The following is a 22,644-nucleotide window of genomic DNA, read 5'->3' on the forward strand; positions in this document are numbered from 1 at the left end:
ACTCATTTGCTTGGCAGTCTGTGCTTGTTTTACTAGAATTGTTCTCCTGACAGTGCTGCTCTTCCACACAGAGCACAGTCTGCATCAATCTGCTGCCTTCAGCTTGAGACAAAGTAAAATCCATCACTTTGGCAGCCCAGATCCAGACCCCTAGCTAGGTTATGGCTTGTAGTTTGCTCCCATTCTTACAGACAGCATTAAAGGCCATCTTTGCCAACCTGCTACCAGTGCAAGAAATTAACAGCTCCTCTAATAAGTGCTATTGGTTTGAGTCCCCTCACATATTTGCATTTATTTATTTATAATTCCATTTCTATGCCACCTACTAATGAGGTCTCAAGGTGGCTTGAGACAGGGCTTGGTCCCTGGCTTCACTGCCCTCCTCCGGATACATGTTCTGTGTGCGATGGGTACATGTTAGAGCACTTTTGTCTACAAAGTTCCAGTCTGTCTGAGTTCAACTACATCATCATCATATTGCATTTATATCCCACCTTTTTTCTTCTTGCGTGGAACCCAAGTTGGCTTACACAGCTCCGCTTTATCATCACAACAGGTAGTATAGACTGAGAGCAGTGACTGGCCCAAAATCACCCAGAGAGCTTCATGGTTCAGTGGGACCTCGAGCCTGGATCGCTCATGTTCCCAGTCCAACTCTCGAACCACCACACCAGCTCTCCTAATCTAACAACTCTTAGTTCTGCAGTCAGAATTGTCTACTCTGTATCCATTCATTACCAGAAGGAACTGCAATGTTTCCTTTTGTTTGGGTTGTCTTCTCTTACTTACATAAGATAAACTATTTAATATTCTGTGTTCTTCTCTTTGCGTGGCAGGTGCAACTGGCATTGAGGATCGTTTGCAGGATGGTGTCCCAGAAACCATTGCCAACTTGCGTAAGGCTGGGCTCCAGATATGGGTTCTGACTGGAGATAAACAAGAGACGGCCATAAATATTGCTTATGCTTGCAAGCTGTTGGATCATGATGAGGAAATCATCACCTTAAATGCTGATTCACCGGTATGATGGCTCTATCTTGAAAGAAGAGGCCTGTCAATCTGGCGGGACCAAGGCTAGACACAGCCTGTCAGCCATATATATTGCTGCTGCTATGATGTTTGAGGTTTAGCAAGCTACTAAAACATGAACCCATTTTCTGCCTGATGATAGAAAAATGCCTGGCTGTGTTGAGGACCATTGTCCAACATCTGTCAAGCTACCCTTTTTGACAGGTGGGCTGTCCAGCTTGGTGGATCACAAGTTATGCAGGTGGAACACTGAGAAGGCCTATGCACTTTAATGTGTAACTATGGACTGGATGGGCTTGTATATGGAAGTTCTAATGCTTCTTCCATTAGCCTTTCAATATTTCTTTCCTAGAGCCATCTTTTTCTTTGTGGAACATGCTGTGCTGGTTATGCCTACTATATACCTTGACTGGGTATGAAACCCTGGGAAAATAGACTACCATTCAGTGCAGACTGTCAGTTCTGAGTCCCATCACAGAAGTCAGCAGTCAGGGTCACATCTTGTATAGCACAGTACAGGAAATGCTGGCTGGACTGATCTGTAAGGATCTGTGGTCCCACCAAAGGACTGCAATCAGCTGAGGCCTTCAGAAGGCTGACAGAGCCTGGTCTTTCAGAACTGCCGGATCTATAGAACTACAATTCTTATAGAGCCCATATCTGTTTCTACAGTCTTGTGCTCCTACAGGAGATTATTCAGGGAAGTCATCTGAAGAGTTACATAATGAGGGAGCTTGGTGTTCAGGTTGGGACAATACAGAAGCAGATGTCAAGGGTTCCCAAGGAAGTTAGGTGACCTATTACTCTTTTGCATCTGAGTTCTCCTTGAAGTCTCAGTTCCAGGGAACATGGTCCTGTCAAACACATTCAGTATTACCCTGAACCACCATAGAAATAGTCATTGTTATGTTTATCTGTGTCTCTAAGCCCTGTAGAGGTATAGGGGTGCTGATCGGTTGCAACATAGAAACAACAACAAAGAATCTTGTGGCCCCTTAAAGAGTAAGCACGTTTATTGAATCCTAGAGTTTGTGGACTCTACAACCCACTGTCTGCAAGTTCCTTGGGTTACTTCCTATTTAAAGGGATTCCTATTTAAACAGTTAATTCCTGTTTTATTGTGGTTGTTTTAATGATTGTAAGCCGTCCTGAGATGCCATGCATAAGAGACAGCATACAAACGTTTTAAATAAATAAATAAATAAATAAATAAATAAAGGCAGGATAGAAATGGCTCAAATAAATAGAATGGAATACAGCAGAATGTTAAAACAATACTTCAGCTACACTGTCATTGCTATTGTATTTTCCTATTGTTTACATTGTATTTTTCTATTTATTGCTTTCTTTATTCTAGGAAATGTGTGCCACATTGCTGGACCAACACCTGCACTGTGTCAAGTCTAAATTTTCAAATAACATGGTGAAAAAATCTACTCCGAGAGCAAAGTTTACTCCACTCTATGTGCCATCATCTTCAGTACATCCCACCTTGGGCTTAGTGGTTGATGGAAGGACATTGGCTTATGCCCTAGACCAAGCCCTAGAAGATAAATTCCTTTCATTAGCTAGAAGATGTCGTTCTGTGCTGTGTTGCCGCTCTACTCCAATTCAGAAGGGGATGGTCGTGAAACTGGTCAGAAATAAACTCAATACAATGACCATGGCAATAGGCAAGTTAAATAGTTGGTTCACATTAGAGCAAATCCAAAGAACAGACTTTTGTTTTGTTTTTCAGATAGAGGTGTTGCTCCTGCATTTAATAGCTATTTATGTAAGCCTTACTTTTTTACATTTCTGCATTTTACTTGTTTTACTCATTTAAAAAGCTATTCTTCACTGTTGGATTGTTTAAAATGCATTAACACCTAACTTGAGCCTTCATACTAGTATGGACTAGAAATCCATACCAGTATAAAGACTAGAAATTATTTTTTTAAAACATGATTGCATTTCAGAGTAAATTTAAAAGTGGAAGAATATGACAAAAAAAAGCTGCTAGGGCACTTGCCATGATGAAAATTATGAAAAGATGACAAACAAATTGAGGTTGACCATGCTGATTTATGAGGGGCAAACACGTATTTGTCAATCTCCCCCCTCCCACCCCTACAACCAAAGAAGGAAACTTGAGAAACGGACAGACTTGGTTTAGATAAATGCTGAACTATTTGAGACTAGCCGATAACTACTGTGATATTACAGAAGTCTGGAGTTTTGAGATGTCCACCCCATTTTCACATGCATTTCTTCTCTAATCTTGGTTTAAAAATGTGGATTAGAGTCATTCAGATCAATGGGTTTACCTGAATTATAGGTTCATCCAGATCCAATCCAATAATTGCTTTTGAGGATGGGTGAAATAGCAAAGAATTTATCATATATGTATTGCATTGTCTAGGTTAAAAGAAGAGAGGCTCACCGCATTTTATGCAACGTGGAAATAGTTTCTCTTACTTTTGTTTTGATTATCATTTAATTTTGACCTATGTGATCAAAGCAGAATACGCTGTGCAAAGGAATTCTTGCTGAACAACTCATCTCTGTGACTCCCATCGCATAAATTCCATCATCCTCTGACAAAAGCCATTAGCAGAAATTGTACTTTCACTTCATAAGCTGAGCACTGAGAATTACATAATTAAATACAATGAGAATCTGGATTCTGAGGAGAAGGATGCTATCTTTCTCACAAAGTTAGCTTTAGAGAGGAAACAAAGAAAATTGATTTTGTGTGTGTTTTCTTTCCTCATTTTTTTCCTTGTGGAAAAGTATCCTTTCAGGCATATGATGATTGTGCATAGATAAAAATTATGATTGCTATTGAAAGATGAACCCTTAAATTCAGCAGCGGTGCATTAGAGCAATGAGAAGAGGACTGACCAACTGCTTTGATAGACTGTTCAAAGATACGGCTCAGTATAGCCTCTTTTTGTTGTGTATTATTCTTGGTGTTCTTCTGCCTGAACAATTAGACTCAACTTGACTGATTACAGATAACGATTTGAGTATCTACCCCACATACATGATGATGGGGAAGGTAGTATATAACTTTCCCCCATAATAATAATAATTGAAAGTAGCATTTATAAACATGAACGCATGTGCACACACAAAAGACTTCTCCTACTCAGGTTAGTCTGTTGTTTCCTTCTGTGCAGCTGTGTTAAAACTGTATGAAACGATGCTCCCAAAAGTAGCTAAAGGGGACAAACAAAGAGAAATAGAATCTAGCTTTGCCTTTCAAAGAAAAGCAGAGATTACCAGGATTCAATTTGCAGTAACTCATTTCCCACATTTATGTTCCATATCAATGTACAGAACACACACCTTTCTGATATTTTCCCTCTTTTGTACTTCCAGTTTAGCAGTTGCCATGCAGGAGAAATGTTTCCAAAATTCTTTCATTCTCTTCCCCTCCCCCGCCCCCAATAAGAGATGACACATTTGCTATGGTGAAGAGGTTAAGCTGCAGTGTTCTAGTCTACGTTTCATGGTTCTACATATACTAATCTTCACATTCTGCAAATAATTTGTCTTGACATGGAGTCTAAGTCCATATAAGTAAACATGTCAAATTGGCTTTTGAAACTGTAATTTGACTATTAGCCTTTTCATTGCTAAATATCACATTCATGGCACCTTCTCTCCCTCTTGGTTCTCTTTGGCTTCTTAAACTGCTGTTTGCCATCTTTGCTTGAATTAATTGCAAATGATTTATTTTCCATTGTCTTCAGGTGATGGAGCTAATGATGTCAGTATGATCCAAGTCGCCGATGTTGGTGTGGGGATCTCAGGTCCAGAAGGCATGCAGGTAACGTATGCTTACCAGAACGCAACCCCGGGATAAAATTAGTTCCATATGTTTTCCATATGTCCACTTGCATCTTGTTTCCCGGGAAGCTGCAGCAACCTGCTTTATGACAGCCACCGCAGATTTCAGAGATGTTGCAAACTGCCTCAAGGTGGACCAGCTGGGCTTTGCAAAGATTACTTTAGTGGGGCTCTTCTGGAAGAACCATTTATTAGTCATATGTTTAATAATAAGGATATTTCTCCTAAAATTCCGTTCCTTATAAAATGTTAAATAGCTCTTTAAATGTCATGTCTTATAATATACAAAATAATTTTAAAGTAGCCATGTAATGTTACTTTATTAACAACTACCATGTACCTGGAACATTTCTTTTTTCATTAACCTCTGGCTGTGTTCCAACAATCTTAAGGTTATCTTTCAGTACAACAGAAGGAAGTGTTAGTTTGAGCAGCTAAGAGTACATGCAGATGGCTGCAATTGTAGGAATTGCATTGTTTCATTATGTCTGATGCCCAGTATTCAGATGTGCTTCAGCCTCTACTGTCTCCCACCAGTCTACAAAGACCAGGGCAGGAGGCTAACATAGGCTACACAGCCTATGCTCTGGTTTCCCACTTCATCACAGGGATGTTTTAAGAATCCTGCCCTGCCTCGGCAGTTGCATCTCTCCAGATTCAGGGGCATATTGTTGTGTGCTGGAACACTGATGCAGGAGTGCAGGAAGGCAGCACCTTGACAAAAGCTTAGTGCTAACAGTACGCGCAGTGGTGCCAAAGCCGTACTGGTAAAAGCAAACAGCTGATAGATAAAGTATGGAATTCACTACCACAAGATACCATCCGTTTGTGATAGCTAGCTAGCTATTTATTTATTTAAAGTTTTTATATGCCGTCCCCTTGCTATATAGCCTCAGGACGGCTCACAGCAATAAATAAATAAAACAATTAAAGTTAAAACCTGGAAACACACTGGCAGCACAATTAAAATCTATAAATATTAAAGATTATTAAAATACTGTTAGAATAAAAAGGTCTTGGCCTGGTGCCGAAAAACAAATAACGACGGTGCCAGGCGGACCTCTCTGGGGAGCGCATTCCACAGATGGGGCGCCACCGCAGAGGAAGCCCTCCTCCGGGTGCTTTGCTTCCTGATATCTCTTACAGAAGGCTCTTGGAGGAGAGCCTCTGCTGCCCATCTCAAGGGGTGGGAGGTCAAATATGGCCGCAGGCGTTCCTTCAGGTATCCGGTCCCGAGCCGTTAAGGGCTTTATAAGTGATTACTGACATCTTGAATTGAGCCTGGACTTCGATGGGAAGCCAGTGAAGCTGGTAGAGGACTGAGGTTGTATGAGAATAATGCCCAGTCCTCGTCAGCTACCTGGCTGCTCTATTTTGCACCGTCTGAAGTATCCGGACTGTCTTCAAGGGCAGCCCCACGTAGAGCACGTTACAGAAATCCAACCGGGAAGTAACCAGTGCATGTGTCAATGTCGCTAGGCAGTCGTCCTCCAGGTAGGGATGCAGCTGATGGATCAACCGAAGCTGATGGAAAGCACTCCTTGCCACCGCAGTCACTTGTGCTTCCAAAGTCAGCTCCGGGTCGAGGAGCATTCCCAAGCTGCGGACCCTGTCCCTAAGAGGGAGTGCAACCCCATTCAGGACAAGATCCAAGTCACCTACCCAGGAATTCAAACCACCCACCAACAGGACGTCCGTCTTGTCTGGTTTGAGCTTCAGTTTACTGGGCCTCATCCAGCCATTACCTCAGCCAGGCACCAGTTCAATACAGGCACTGCCTCACCTAGATTGGTTGAAAAAGAGAGGTAAAGCTGGGTATCATCAGCGTACTGATGATTCCGCAGCCCACACCTCCGGATGACCTCTCCCAGCGGTTTCATGTAGATGTTGAATAGCAAGGGGGACAAAATGGACCCCTGAGGAACTCCATGGCATAACTGCCATGGCGCAGAGCCATAGTCCCCCAGCACCACCTTCTGGAACCGGCCATTGAGATAGGAGCGGAACCACTGCAAAGCAGTGCCTCCAACCCCCAATCCCGCAAGCCTATCCAGAAGGATACCATGGTCGATGGTATCGAAAGCCGCTGAGAGGTCCAGGAGAACCAACAGGGACGCACCCCCCCATCTTTCTCCCTGCACAGGTCATCATACAGGGTGACCAAGGCAGATTCAGTACTGTACCCGGTTCTGAAGCCGGACTGAAATGGGTCCAGATAATCAGTCTCATCCAAGAGAGCTCCTCACATTGCTATCAGTTTGCCTAGCTTTAAAAGATGATTGGCAAATTGGCTTATCGGTGGTTTAGTCGTGCTCGCTGTGTGCTGCATGAAAGGCAGTATGCCTACATACAGCAGGTTCTCAGGAACATGGGCACAGTTGCACTCATGTCTTGCTTGTGGGTTTCCTGAGGGCAGCTGGTTGGCCACTGTATGAAAGAGTTCTGATTAGACCCACCCTGGTCCAATCCACCATGGCCTTCTCATGTCATTAGACAGTGTGGCCAATCCCAGCACCTTGGTTCCAATTACTGTATCATACACACATTTGTAAATGCATCTTTCATGATTGCATTCCTGTGGAAACATATAACACATTCGTACATACTATGTCATATTTTAGTTTTCTTACCATTTGAATTGTGTTGTATTGTTTTAATCCTTTGTAATCTGCCCAAAGGACATTTGTTATTGGGTGGCCCAAGGGCTGGGTTTGCTTCTTTCACAGTTCAGACTCTGAAAATGGGCTGGAAGAAGAGCAGGGATTGTGTTACTGAAATGCCAGCATTAATGAGTGAGATTAGCCAAATGGCTGCTGAGAACCAGTCCACCTCTAGTTTGGGAGGAGACACTGTAGCACAAGGAGGGTCAGCAGCATGAGCTCATCAACCTAGTGCTTTGCCGTTAAGCCAAACAAACAAACTAATTAAGTGATGTCTGGTATTCTTGCCATCTGGTCCTCAAGCACCACTAACCTCCAGGAGGGTACAGCCAGGCCCTATTGGAAATGGAGGAGGATTCTATTTGAAATCAACTCCTGACATGGGCAAGAGCTAACCCCGTCATTCAAAGAAGCACTACTTTGATAGATGCTACTTGTTTACAATCTTATTATTACTCACTCTGTATTGCAAAACCAGCTTAACCTAATAAAGGACCGTATTTTAGAAGCCTTTCGTTGTGATCTGCTGGTAAGGGTACAGGGGACAGACATGCTCACAACAGGCAGATTAAAAATAAAATCAATGAGGTTGCAAGGGAACAAAATAAAATGGGTGAAGTGGCCTTATGACTACTGAAGTGGAAGCAACCTTGTTCTGCTTCCCATCTGCATACAAAAAACTTAGTTGTCTGGTACTGCATGCACCATAAATTGTCTCTGAGATATTATGCTATTATATCTCCTTAAATAATTCATATAACATTGTCAATATCCATGATTCAAATGTTCACATATGGAAATGAGAATGTATTGATATCCTTCCTTAGACTGGAGCGCTGCGTCAGAAGAGATGCCCTGCCTGCCATCATGCTCTTAAGTGTCAGAATCCCATAAATCATAAAAGAAGTCATCTTTTCCAACATCCCACTCTTCTGCCTTCTATCATATTGATCAATAAGAAGCCTATCCATGTTACTGGACTGTGTAGGAGAGAGTGAAGGACAGAGATCCAGAGATTGTCAAACCATTTTCTTTGAGAAACTTTCATTGATTTGTAAATTAGACCACAGTGGTGTAGATGGCAAACCACTTATGCTAGATGCTTTTACAGGATACCTGGGTGTCCTCCTTTCGTGTTAACCCAGCTATTCTATTGAACAAAATGGGAAGCACTGGAAAATAAGGTGCCAGTGATTCAGACAGAAATGTTCATCCTATAACATGCAACATCAGCTATATTTCTCAGTAAAGGCGTTTCCACTGTGCAAGTCATTAAACAAATAAGTCATCAAGTGACAGGGTACCAAATGAGGGCCATGTATATCTGAATCAGCCATTGTTCTCTTGACTCCTTTGGCAAGCAGCTCAGCTGGTATCCTATCCCTTTAGGAAGATGTGGTCTCTAGTTTCTATCAGTGTTAGCCCAATGATATCCAGAAACTATTTCAATTGTCTAATGAAAAAGAGAAGCAATTTCCGTAATTACAACCCAAAATTATTTTCTGTTGTTGTTATTTCAACTTCTGGCATTGCAGGCTGTGATGGCAAGTGACTTTGCAATCCCAAAGTTCCGTTATTTGGAGAAACTCTTGCTTGTGCATGGCCATTGGTGTTACTCCCGGCTTGCCAACATGGTGCTATATTTCTTCTACAAAAATGCAGTGAGTATTGTATTTATTTAAAACATTGATTTACTGTTTGATTAGCATAATGCTCTCCAAACGGTTTACACAATATAATTAAAATCTACAAAATCCAACAATTTAAGCAACGTAATAATATTGCAAGTATATGATAGCTATGTAGCCATCTGCGTCTCTGGATTGTCCTAAGGAATTCCTTTCACTGATTTTACCTGCTGAGAAGGCGGTGATGTTTTCCCTTTGGGTTTGACTTGGTAACCATGCTCCATGCCTCCTGAACCTTGAATGCACAACTTGCAGGACTGCCTTTCAGGATGCTTCAGAGGCAGAAGCTGCTGCAGACCACAGTGCTCTGCCAAGATAAGGGGAGGGCAGTCAGGAATATTCCATTTTGGTGTTCCAGAGTCTATAGTGATTTCCTGTGGTGTTCTAAGACTGTAACATTTTCTTATGTGGTCCTGAAATGTGGTACCCTAAATAGTTTGGACCCAGATATCCGAGTTACGTGTCCCATCACTTTCCATTAAAAATGTTTTATTAGCAATGCATGCATGAATTGAACAGGAAGGATATATGTAGATAAATTTTAAGTAGATGCTTCATGCACCCTTCTACTTGGGATTCTCACGTGAGGGTTCTTGAACATGCAAATAGCAATGTGAAGCCAAGTTTTTAGTCTTCTGAAATGGACACCACTAATGTATTAGCTGAATACACCTGACATATGAGCACTCAAAAGTAATGCCAGATCTTGGAACAAGTATGCGTGCATCAGGTAGGAGAGACAGCTTGACAAAGAAACAGAAAGGCAATACATGTGCATCAATACAGGTGAGAGATGAAAGATGTGGTGGGGGAAAGAATGGGATTGGGAACTAGGTTGTTGGGATGGGAGATGGACAACAATAGAATTGGGAATCCGGGTCAGAAGAGAGACAGCAGCATGACGGCAGTATCCTTTCCTGGGGCTTATCAACTGGGGAGTATTTGTTGTGTGTGGGCTTTTATCAGCAAAACCTTGGCTGCAGGCCTTTAGATACTGTAGGTGCTCCTTGTTTCAGAAACACGGCTCTGAACCATTCTGTGGAACAGATGCTATAGTTCCACATTACCCCTTATTTTAAGAGATTTTATCTGGCAACACTTGTTAAAATGCAGATGGCTGGCATTTACAAGAATAGCAGACCCTGCTGTGTGACAGGAATCATGTGCAGAAGAATCAGTATGTGTAAATTTGATAACAAGAATAAGATGTGCTACTTAAGAATACTTTATTGAGCAGGGTTGGCTTGCATCGTTTACTTCTCTTAAGCCTTGGGGTCTATCAGCTAGAACTAATCACTGTTTTACAGCTTAGGGCAAAAGCAGATGCAAAATGACAGCGTAGAGGAGAGCCGCTCACTCCTACCTGAAGCTTTCTATGGGCATACACTGGGGCAACCTCCCATGAAATTGTACATCAGAAAAGGACAAGTGCGACCACTGAGGCTCAGTGAGGAGCAGGAATATACAATGTGACCAACAAACCTGTAGCACAACAAACCCAACATTTTTATTTTATTCACAGTCATTATGTGATAATCCTAGTGCACCCTTAAGTTTTATTATTAAAACCCCTGATTTGTATTATTATTATTATACTACCCATAGCCAAAGCTCTCTGGGCAGTTTACAGCAATAATCATAGAAACTTACACTTAAGTCACCCATCCCACCTCTGACCAGGCCTGACCCAGCTTAGCTTCCAAGATGAGGCAGGAACAGGCACTTCAGGCTACATAAATTGTGTGTATAGCAGATATCTGCAGCCTGTGCCCTCCAGATGTGTTAGACCACAAGTCACAACATTGCTACCATTGTCTGTACTGGCTGGGGCAAAAGTAGATTTCTACTGTTTATAGATAACCTTTGGTACACTGCTTTTCTGCATGAAATCATACTAGCTTACAGATGTAGCAGATGATAAAGAAATTATATTTGTATGCATAGTTTTCCCCTTATCTATTGTGAAATTGGTCCTTCTTTGGTTCAGAAAAAAGCCTGGAACTGGAGTTTCAGGACCTAATCCTCTGACAGCCAAAAAGGATTTTCTGACAGCCAAACAAATAATGTATATGAAAAAGAAGATGACTTATCCCTGTTTTACAGGGTTGTGTGATGCTTGCAAATATCAAAGGTTAATGCGTTGCTCTTTTTCTTTTTCAAGATGTTCGTGGCCCTTCTTTTCTGGTACCAGTTTTACTGTGGGTTTTCTGGTTCATCAATGATTGATCAGTGGTACCTGATCTTCTTTAACTTATTGTTCTCATCCATTCCCCAATTAATTGTTGGAGTGCTTGATCAAGATGTACCTGCTGATATATTAATTGCTGTGCCTCAGCTCTACACAAGTGGCCAGAATATGGAGGTAAAAAAAACCCTTACCTTTTCTCTGTATTTTCATGTCCTGCAATGTGAGGTTGAAGCTGATGGACTGACACTTAACTAAAACTTTTTCAAATTATCAGCCCCCAGTGTTGCTAATACAGTTTTGGAAAAATCCTTGAAGTATGTGCAGGGCGCAGAAGGTTTTCCATTTAAAGCAGTGGTTCCCGTATCCTGGGGCCCAGCTAACAGCTTCCCTGTGACTCTAAAATCATTCCAGGAAGGAGGACAAGAATGTCCCTGCCTGCCATTGGCTGAACTGTATCCCCTGCAACTTTTTTGGACACATGAGCACACTGGGAAATTTGAGAAACTGCTGTGGGCAGTCAGGCATTGATTAGGCATCACAAAATGCCTAATCAGTGGATTTCTGCTTTGCTATTTATCTGCTATGTCTGTGGATCTTAAATTGTGTCTTATTTGAGTTGTGTCTTTTGTTTCATGTCTACCGGACACTGCTCCTTCTCTTTATTAAAGGATTGTCTGATGCACTTAATGGTTGGCAGTGCAGTACAGCTAATAATTGTTTGAAATACTCATTTTGGCAATGCCCATTTGTTGCTTCTTTTTTAGGAGGAAATTATTACACAGATAAATTTTGCACTGGAGCAGTCTTTAATATTCAGTGATGTGCACACTCTTTTAAATTATTTACCTGCTTCATGGAAACTAACAAATGGAAGAGGAAATAACTTCTCTGCGTCCTTTTGATAGCTAAAAGATTGATACAAAAAAATTGGAATAGTCACTTCCTAGAATGCAATAGATTGAGGATCTTACTCTGTTTTCACTATATGAATGGATGACATAAAGATGCCAACTTCAAATCAATACTTGGTCCCCTTTTGTTGAACCCTGCATATACGTGCTAGAAAGTTATATGCATTTTGTACAAAACCATATTAAAGAATGGAAAACATTAAACTGGATACATATTTTTTTCAAGTGCCATTGTGGCTATCAGTAGATCCTTGATTTAGAGTCCTGAATGACATTTTCCAGGAATGGCTGTAAGAACACAGGGAAGGATAAAATATTATACCTCATGGTTCCTATGAAGAGGAATCCTAAGGACTTAAGTTAGATTGGGAACAAGATACAGTATTAGACTTGAAAAGCAAACCCAAATGAAGGATCATGAATGCTCTCTGCTCCCATATCTGTGAGATTCTTCTTTAAAGATCATGGTGTGGATACAGACTAAGAAATCATTGGGAATAAATCAGCACTGTTTTATCCCACTAATTTCAGTGGAAACTACATTCAACTAACTTTGTCTGGATTTCATTTGACAAATTGGTGTTATTGTCCATAATTACAGTCTGAGGATTCGGTCCATACTCAGGACTCCGGAGGTCAGGTTGGAGCTAAGGCTCCTTCCCAGTCCATGACAGATTGGCTCAGAAAAGCTTTCCCTTTCCACACAGCGTCTCAGTTGGGGTCAGGGGTGGTGGCACCATGCCTGACACAAGAGCAGTGTGATCGTTAGCAGGGGCCAGGAAGGAGGTAGCCAGGCAGCCTTCGGAAAACATTTTTTCAAGGGCTTCCCTGGGGAAGTGGGCAAGGTTGCAAGTGTAAGGAGACTATTCAACATATGTCAGATTGTAGAAGTTGTGCTGATACGGAAAGGGTGGAGGAGGTGGGAGGCATTGGAAGTTGCTGGGCTGGATTGAAGGGATTGGAACTGCCCATGGGTTTAGATTCTGAGCCAGAGCGGCATTTGAAGCTCACTTTTAGGTGAACTTTATAAGACCCAGAAGCTCATATCTTAGTCTGAGCTCAAAAAACTTCTCTGGGAGTAAAAGAGGCAGAGCCAAAATGCCAAACTTCGCAGTGTATTTTACTATCACTAAATTTACTTGATTTACCAAGCAAGTAAATCAGCCTTTTCAGAATGGAAAACATACTGCATAAAAGCCAGCAAGCCACTAAGCCATCGATGATTAGGGGAGGGGGCTATCTAAGGAATCCCAGAGGGCCAGTTTGGAACCCCGGGCCAGACTCATCCCTTGGGCTTGAAGTTCTGCACCCCAGTCTAGATGGACCTAGTTGAGACCGAAACCCCAAAATATGGGCTACTCACTTGGCACCTTTTAGCAGCTGATGTTTCTTATGAGAATCAGCTTGTCCAATATGAACCTGTCTGTGTTGCTGTCTTGCAGGAATACAAGCCACATATGTTTTGGATGAACATGATCGATGCTTTCTACCAAAGCCTGGTTTGCTTCTTCATTCCTTACTTTGTAAGTGCTCATTTCTAAGCACACGGAGAGTTGAGCCTTTCTTCTTCTGCTCACTAATCAGAGGGAAAGAAACCATTATTTGCAAACAGGTTGTAGGCAAAACAAGAGATGCAAGTGTGTAGCTTCTAAACATACAACTTGACCGCCCTGAGGCTCTTGGTGCAAACAGAGATCCTAAGCTATCACAGGGCTAATTATAAATATGAAACAAGGGCTGGTGCCTGTAAATGAAAGCCATTTCCTGTGAATCACACAGTGGGGGTCACATGTTCTCTGTTCCAAGCAGCAAGGACAAGGCTTTGTGACATAAAATGCTAGTGATGATTCTTCAGAGTAGTATACGAGTGAGACCGGTGGGGGAATCTTCAGGGAGCTGGTGGCAAGCAGTTGTAAAGCTCTGTGCAGTTAGAACTCTGCAAATGGCCAGCACAGAATAGGTGAAGGTCTCCCACCTATTTATGGGCAGCAGGGGACCATTTCTCTGGAAGAAGAAATTCTTCAATATTTTTTTTTAAATGGAGGTGAGCAGTGACAGTAACAGAGTTTTTTCTTTTTTTTCCTCTGGCTGTTGTCAATGTGTTGCTGTTGGTACAGCAAGGGTTGGTAGCCTGGCCACCATTTTCGATTGTCTACCACGCCTGGGCCTAGCATTTAGCATTTTGGTGAGCACATCAAGAAATATTTCTTTGTAAATATTCAAAGACAGTTCTGCTGACTTTTTCTCATGCAGGTGATAGAAACATCTCTGAAGGTTTATAAAGAAATGGCTTCCAATAATTTTTTTCTCAGTTCTAGTTATGGCAGTTCTGCTTTGACGGGCATGAGGAAATAGCAATAGGATGAATTAATATATTCCAAATTCCTCTTTAAATCATGGTTTCTGACTAGCTGGGCATGATCATCGTTTCTATTCGTCCCAGTAAGTAATCCCAGAACAAAAAGGGCTTCAGCAAGGGTAATCCAGAACTAGCATTTTTTAAGTATCCTCAGCTGGACTTCCATGTTTTGACCAGTTCATATATTCTGTTTTATGGGTTTGCACTTAGAATATTTTTAGTATTTTCCTCAATATGTCAAATCCATATTTTGAAACTCACACAGGGCCTTCATCATGAGTTGGGATTTAGATAAACGTCCTTGGTTACGAGGCCAGATTTGAAGTTTTCAAATATGCTAGCCTTCCATTTCTGTGTTTGATATTTTAAAAGACCACAATTGCTTAATGCCCATTTCATGTTCTCAGACATACTACGATTCAGACGTGGATATATTCTCATGGGGAACCCCTATCACCACAATAGCTCTCTTCACCATAATCTTGCATTTAGCTATTGAAACCAAAACTTGGGTAAGTTGGCTGCAAGGCAGTTCCTTCTGTCTATCCTGCTGTACATCTCCCAGTGTCTTCTTGCTTGTTCTGGTTCCTTCCTTCATCCGGGGATGCTAGGAGGTTTGGCCAGCTTGCTCCCAGGGAAAGTCTGCTTTATGTGCATGTTGTAAAAGTGCACTCAACAAATGGATTGCACAGCTTTCCAAGGCTTTTTTTTTTTGGGGGGGGGGGTTAGGAACAGAAGACAAGGAAGGAGCAAAGTAATTGTGAAAATAAAGGGCACAATTCAAAAATTGTGCTAGTAGGCTGAGGAGGGACTTATGTGGAGGTGTTGCAAGACATCATAATTACTGGACACGGAGCATGAATTTGTCTACTTCCTCATGGGGGGTGCAATAGGAATCAGAGAGCTCAGAGTGTCGAATAAGGTTTGACATGCACAGACTATGCTTTTAATACAAGTCTGTTGTTTGTCCAAGTCCTGGAGGCGAATTACTGCTCAGGCAGAGCTAAGCATCCATCCCAAAGGGGGATTTTGAAGCCTCCAGATAGCTGTTGGGATCCTTTGGAGAAAGGTAATGTGCCGTCACTGAGGTTGTGTCACTGAGCACTGGCAAACTCTCAGCTGTGCCCTTTGCAAAGCCTTTTTAACATTGTCTCTGCTACCTATCCCTTAACCTACAAAACACTTTCACTGTTACTAAATCCCAATCACAGTAGATGAAAATGGAAGTTAATACAATGAAAGTGTAAATTGATAACTCTCAAGAAAAGCAGGTAGTGTTCTACAAAGCTGTTTATAATGGTTATTTTTAGTGCAGTTCAGGCTGACGTGAGTTTGCCCACTGCTAAAGCTCTGCTCTGGTGTCTCAGGTGCCATTTAATAGGTGCCTGTGGAACCAGTACAAGTGGCATGCTACAGCAGAATGGGGCTCAAGTTTCCATTTCCTCGGGGAAGAATATTTTCTTTTCTGCAGCGGAATCGTGTGGCTTCAGTGCCTGGCACATTCATTCCCCCATGATGGGACTGTGCACTGGGGCAACATCATTTGACTGATTCAGTTCTGCCTGTAAAGCCATCTCAGCAGATCCACCCCATCTAGCAAGGAGTTGTAGCCAGTCTTATCCCTTCTTAAAGCAGACCCATTGAAATGAACGAGACTTACATTAAATAACATTGGTTACACATCAGTGCCCTTTTACACTGATCCTCTACTCAGTGTTTTCAGATTTCCCCACATATGTAGCAAAAAGGTTGCCGGAGATTTCATTTCCCTACATTGTCAAACCCCATGGCCATGTTGCTGCTTCCCAGAAGGTACCTGAATTGCAAATTAATTTTGGGTATGTTTCTTTCAGACGTGGCTCCACTTGTCATCTTGTGTCTTTAGCATTGCTTTATTCTTCATTGTGGCTCTCGTTTACAACGCATCTTGCCCAGTATGTTATCATCCATCCAATCCCTACTGGATTATGGAAAAGCTGATGAAGGAGCCTATGTTTTATCTGTCTTGTCTCATAACACCTGCAGTAGCTTTGCTTCCCAGGTAGAGTATTAATTTTACTCCTGTATATTAGTTAGTGAATCTTTTTAGTTTTCATTCTATTGCAAAGACACTGGAAATATTAGTAAGTAATTAGGCATAAGGTGAAATCATCGAAATATGTCATAGAGTTGACTAGTCCAAATGAACCAATCATTTTAATTTTAAGCCACTACCCGTCACACAGATATGAAATGCATAGCAAGTTGATCACAGTAAAACAAATGTGTGAACAGGATAGAAACCTATGGAAGCCTGTGCAGACAGCCATGTGGTAGGGGAATGCCCACATGGGGAGGGATCGGGGGGTCGTGCCTGCTGGAACAGCCAGGATCACGTGTAGGCATGGTTGGGTTCTTGCTGATGGCCCACGCCCCTCAGGAGCCTGCTGTAGCTGCTCCTCTCTGCCGTCACAACCTCTCTCCCTTGTTGCCTTGCCTCTCCCTCTGGTCCAGGTGACAGAGGGGACTCCTTGATGGCACTGCCCACCTGCTCACTGGCTCCCTGCTTTCAAGCAAGCGGAGTATGGGACTGGTGAAACAGAGGGCAAGCAGTGACTGTCATGCTGAGAAGGCAGAGTAAATGGAGCCCCATTGTGGGTGTCTTGTCTGACGGTCCTTAAAAACATGGGGCCGGCACAGACCGCTGCCTCCCAACAACGAACTCCATGGATTCAAGGTTTTGTTGCCCCAGAGTCTATGTGCATACATTTAAGCAGGCACAGGCACTATGGCCTACATGTCCCATTTTTGCCTGATACCAGATTGTACACTGGGAGTCTGCATGCACAGACATGCAAATCGATCTTGAACACATGATGGTCATGCGTAAGGCTATGCACTAATTTCTGTGTGCCTCATTTGCACAGGGCCAAAATCAGATATTATGCAACCTGCAACAAACCATATTAATTATGCTCTTATCTGATGGAAAATGTGCAGAGGTGCTGTGGATGCAAAACCTTTTATAAGCAGCTAAAAAAACACTAATGAGCATCATCAATAGCAAGGGAGATGATGATGGGAACACCAGAAAGTTTGAGTTGGATTCCTGCCACCATGAACCCTTTTAGTGCATGCCATTCTGGCAAATCATCCTTCCTGCGCTATTCAGGCAATTGATGCAGTGTTCTTTTGGTGTGCTTTGTTTGAATTCTTTGACTTACTCCTCTTTGACCTGCCCCGAGCAGATTTCTATACCGGACTCTTCAAGGGACACTTTTTCCAAGCCAGCTTCAGCTTGGGCGCCAGTTGTCAAGGATGTCTCCAGACACGCGCAATCTGCTTCTTAACCGATGGAACCGCCAGAAGGATGCTGACCTCCATCAATACCCGTGTGCCCTTTATTCTCCAGAAAGCCCAAATTCTACGGCTAGTGATTCACCAGGGGCGCTGCGAAACAGCACCGCAGAGTTATCTCGACACGGGCCCACTGAAGTATTTCAGCCAGGAAATGAACTCTTTCAGCCACCAAAGACTACAACAGGTTATACTAATCCTGACCCTCCTCTTGGTGCTCAGATATGTGAGGGGAATGGGCATTTCTCAGAGGCTCATGCTCAAGAGGAAACACCTGTGGGTTTTCTCAAAGACTCTCTGGAGCCAGAGCCAACCTTAATGGATGAAACATTCCAGTGGAAACCAATGGGAGACCCATCCAGCTCCAGCCTGTTGAACTGGATCACATCAACTCCACTGTTCAATGGCACTGGAAGTGATGTGCCCCGGTTATCATGCCGTTTACACAATGTCAGGCAAGACAGTACAGTTCTGTGCAGCCGCAGTACTCAGGACCTCAGAAGCTCAGCAGAGCAGCAGAACACAAGCTCTTCTCAGCAGCAGATGGAAAATTCTGCAGGTAGCTGCTTAAGAACCGAATCGCTTGACACAACTTTTTTATGATGCGGCCATAATAGCGCATGTTTTCTATTTGCACAAAGAATATAGAGTTGCTCTGTTTCCAAGATGAGACAGGAAATCAAGGTACATAGTTTTATTTTAAAATAAAGTTTAAGCACAATATGTCAAAAATAAGAGCTTTAAATACAAATAAAAAGTGCATATATGTGTGTGTATTTTTCATCTCATTTTACACAGATGCAATGGGCAGTATCCAACATACCTGCACATTAGTGAGACTTAGCTGCTGGCACATTGGGGAGTGAGTTAGCATTTCTAAAAGCAACCTGAAACAATAGTGCTCATTTCCAGGACAGAGTAGATCAGCAAAGCTTGTGGAAGGCAGTTCCACTGACCTGTCCAGTCTGCCAACATGCATTTCTGTTTCTTTCCAGGGATGCTTTTGGATCCGCTAGTTTTCTCCTGTGTGAGGACTAGATCTCACTTGCACAAGAGGTCGATCAGCAGCATGGTTGGCAGAATTGGGTACTGCTACTCATGATTTTTGTCTTCATTTTGCTGCTGTTCTGTTAGAAGCGCCTTTACCAGGTTGCTGGAGTGATGGGAGACCTGTTGGTTCAACCATCATCTGGGGGAAGGCAGCCGTTCCCCTGTGCTTAATGATATGCCCTGAGTCCTCATTAGGTTCTTTGGTGGGGAGAGCTGCCAGAGGAGGGGAAGTTGCAACACGTGCTTGGAAGCAGATGGTTAGGCTGTCCTTCAGAAACAAAGCACGCTGTGAAATTGAGTTCCATTGTCATAGAAATGATGCTGACGTTTTACACACGTTTTATTTTTATATTTTAACCATAGCAGTTTATGTATTGTGAAAAACACAAATAAGTGAAGACCTATATTGCAAATGTTATCCTGTCTGGCATCAGTGAAGGCACAGCTCATGCCATCATTTGCAGTGAAAGAAGTTGCAGTGTGTTCGGCGAACAGGGAGACCATTAAAGCAAGAGAGAGATTCATTGTGCCATTAAGGGCCAATCCGTACCTTACAGGTGCCGGGTGGTGGCTCTGATAGAACAGGTGAAATTTCTTGGAAGGGACAACAGTGTGCTTCCCACGCCAGCATAGCCTAGTATTGCAGGGAATAACAGTGATGCAAGAGCAACCCAACCATAGTGCCCTCCTAATCTTATGGCAGCGACATGGGATGGGGCCACAAAAGAACTTAATTTATATATGTATTATTATTGCAATTGAATGCCGCCTCATAGCCAGAGGGAGCTCTGGGTGGCTCACACTGGTACAGATAAAATAGATAACAATAATAACTAGAATCATCAATCATAATACAATAAAAATGCTATATAAATACAACAGGAGGATAAGCGTGGTATAATCAACAAGACAATAAACTAGCAGCAAGACCAATAAATCATATTCTAAAAACAAATACTAAGCTAAAAAGTCTTAATTTGGCACTGAAAGCAAGATAATGGTGCCGGTCCCACCTCCTTTGGAAGGGAATTCCAAAAGTGAGGTGTGATGACAGAGACAGGCCTTTTCTTTCACTAACTCCCCACTCACATCATTAATATGGGGGGTTAACAAAGAAGGGCCTCCATTGATGACCTGAGTGGTTTGGTAGAGATACATGGAAGAAGGTGTTCCTTTCGAGATCCCTTAGATAATGGAGCAACACTACCCGTGGCCCAAAGGGCAGCTTCAGAAGGACTCTTGAACCTATAAATCTTAATAAAGGAGGAGAGCCAAAAGCATGCGTTCTCTGTAACCATGGTAGGTCTGGTTCACACATGCATGTTCACGCTCATTTAGCAGTGGCATGCACATGTGAATGCACAGTCACAAGTTAAGCCAAACAGACCAGATTGTCATGTCACTCAAGATCAACTGAAGTTCATGTCAAGTTTAGTGGTTCTCCTTTGGGGCATCTTGTCACTGGTTTGGATATCTTGTCACTGCTTTGGGTATATGAATAAATAAAATTACTGACTTTCTTAGCAAACTTATGCATGTATGAATTTAACCTCTGACATCTTTGGTGTGAACGTGCCCAAGGTGGCTAGCAGTGAGAAAAAAAACATTTAGTCTATCCGTTTTTAACAATAACAAAACAAGATATCAGATAAAACACAACCAATCTGCAACAAGATGTGGATCAACCAAAATGTTTACAGGGTCTTAAAAGAACTAAAATTAAATAAAACATCAGAGCTTTTGCCTGGCATCAGAAAGTTAGCAGCATAAGTACCCGGGGAACCTGCCTGAAGTATTCATTCCAGAGATATTATGCCACAACTGAAAAAGCCCTGCTACCTGTCACCGCGGATTGACTCTCTCAGCAAAGCCACAGATGAAGACTCAGTGATTGCGTGGACTTAATGCTGGGCAAGACAATCCAAAAAGTAAGCATGTCCCAAGCTCAGTCCCTGGAGCTGAGTTAGAAACATACCAGGAGCCAACGGGCTCTTTTACTATTGGCAATATGGGATCCTGCCTCATTTAGCAGCCTAATGTCTGGATTCGGACTAACTGCAGCTTCTGATCTGTCTTCAAAGCAGTCCTAGATTCAACATACTGCAGTGGCCCACTTTGGAAGTTAACCAGTGCATGTGTTGCCGTGCCCAGGCTATTTCCACCCGGGTGGGACCAGAGTTGGTGTGCGAGCCTAAGCTGGTGGAAGGAGCTCCTAGCTGCAAGGCTCACTTTGGTTTCCAATGCAGCCTGGATCCATGAGCACCTCCACGCTGCAAACCTAACAGCATGGGGGTGCTTTTGTCTACAAATCCTATCATCCTGCACCACTGACTATGCTTACTAGGGCTGATGGAACTTGTAGGCCAAAATATCTGGAGGCTGCACAGGTGGGGAGTGCAGTAACTAAGCACCACCTCCTTCATATGACAGGCCAAACACCAACAGCACTGCCAACTTGTTGGAATGGATTGTCAAGTATTGGCACTTGTCCACCCAATTACTATTCTCTTACTCCAGTGTAGCACTCCCACTGCATCATCTAACAGATGCTAATGAGAAACAGCATGGGATGTGGTCAACATACTGGTGGCACCTTGCTCCAAATCCCCAGATGACCTCACTGAGCCATTTCATGTGGATATTAAATACAATGGAGAAATAGAGCGAGCGGACCATAGCAAAAATGCTATGCATTAGTCAGTGACGTTAACACCACTTTGCCTTAGTGTACACCGTGAAACCTGGTGAACGCACCTGGGAAATGCCATACTAGCCAGGTTTCCATAATACTAGCTGTGGATATGGATGGATATTTCTTCTTTTCTATTTCTGTTCTATCTCTTCTAGGAATTATGTTTGAGTCATAACATTTCAGAGGTTCACAATGAACTAGTCCAGTCCTTTAGACCAATAATAACAGTTTTAGAACAAAAGCCTAAACAAAACAATGTTTTCTTTTGCAAAGAGCAGTGGCAGTGCAACCATATACATGTTTACTTAGAAGTTTCACTGTTCGGTGGAGCTTAGAGACAGGTAAGTACGCATGGAATTGCAGTGTCATAACAAATTTTCTATACGTTTATGCAAAAGTAAAATACAGGGGAGATCCAGAAATAGATTCTTCATGGTATCATCAAGGAACAATCTGGCATTTTCCATAGTCAGAAGAGGTCAATGTTGCAGATTGGATGAACCTAGAGGGGGGAAAACCCAATCATTTGAAAGTAAGACCAGGAGGAGATCAGACCTGTGGAAGAAAATGCGTTGTCAAACTTCAATTGCATCTAGAACATCTTGGTTAGTAAAATGTAACTTCAGCCGGCCCCCACTGGATCCCAGCTCAGGGTCACGGTAAGTTATGGCAAAATTCCTGCTGATGTCTTTTAAGGGTTGCACATCCAGTGCAGCAGCGGCAGAATGTGCTCTGACAAGCCATGTGGGCCCTGAAGCCTCAGGGGCTTGGTTAGGTGCCAGGTGTCCTGCCGCTCTCCCAACGCAGTTGTCTGTACAGCTGAGCTTGAAAGCATGCATTTTTCAGGCTCTGACGAGATGCAGACATGAAGAACGACCATTAGACTAACCATGGATC

The 22,644-nt window shown here is 42.6% G+C and overlaps 1 protein-coding gene across 3 annotated transcripts in view; it reads left to right on the top strand.

Moving 5' to 3' along the window:
* The window catches only part of ATP10A (ATPase phospholipid transporting 10A (putative)), a 136,891-nt gene extending 116,313 nt beyond the window's left edge, over positions 1–20,578 (top strand). Inside the window, exons 13-21 of one of the 3 annotated variants that reach the window (XR_006415045.1) lie at positions 837–1,021; positions 2,387–2,702; positions 4,767–4,843; positions 9,059–9,184; positions 11,373–11,573; positions 13,753–13,833; positions 14,428–14,495; positions 15,077–15,181; positions 16,523–16,546. Coding sequence is in view for 1 of the 3 variants with exons in the window: in XM_044433342.1 (XP_044289277.1) it covers positions 837–1,021; positions 2,387–2,702; positions 4,767–4,843; positions 9,059–9,184; positions 11,373–11,573; positions 13,753–13,833; positions 15,077–15,181; positions 16,523–16,710; positions 17,897–18,608 (1,991 nt within the window). In the remaining 2 variants the exon portion in view is untranslated. Of the gene's footprint in view, positions 1–836; positions 1,022–2,386; positions 2,703–4,766; positions 4,844–9,058; positions 9,185–11,372; positions 11,574–13,752; positions 13,834–14,427; positions 15,182–16,522; positions 16,711–17,896 lie in introns of those variants that run through there. The other 2 variants (XM_044433342.1, XR_006415044.1) reach the window with 2 other exon arrangements.
* Positions 20,579–22,644: the final 2,066 nt, after the last annotated feature.

Source organism: Varanus komodoensis, unplaced genomic scaffold (assembly GCF_004798865.1).
Source record: "Varanus komodoensis strain SLA01 unplaced genomic scaffold, ASM479886v1 scaffold1, whole genome shotgun sequence".
Taxonomy (NCBI): Eukaryota; Metazoa; Chordata; class Lepidosauria; order Squamata; family Varanidae; genus Varanus; species Varanus komodoensis.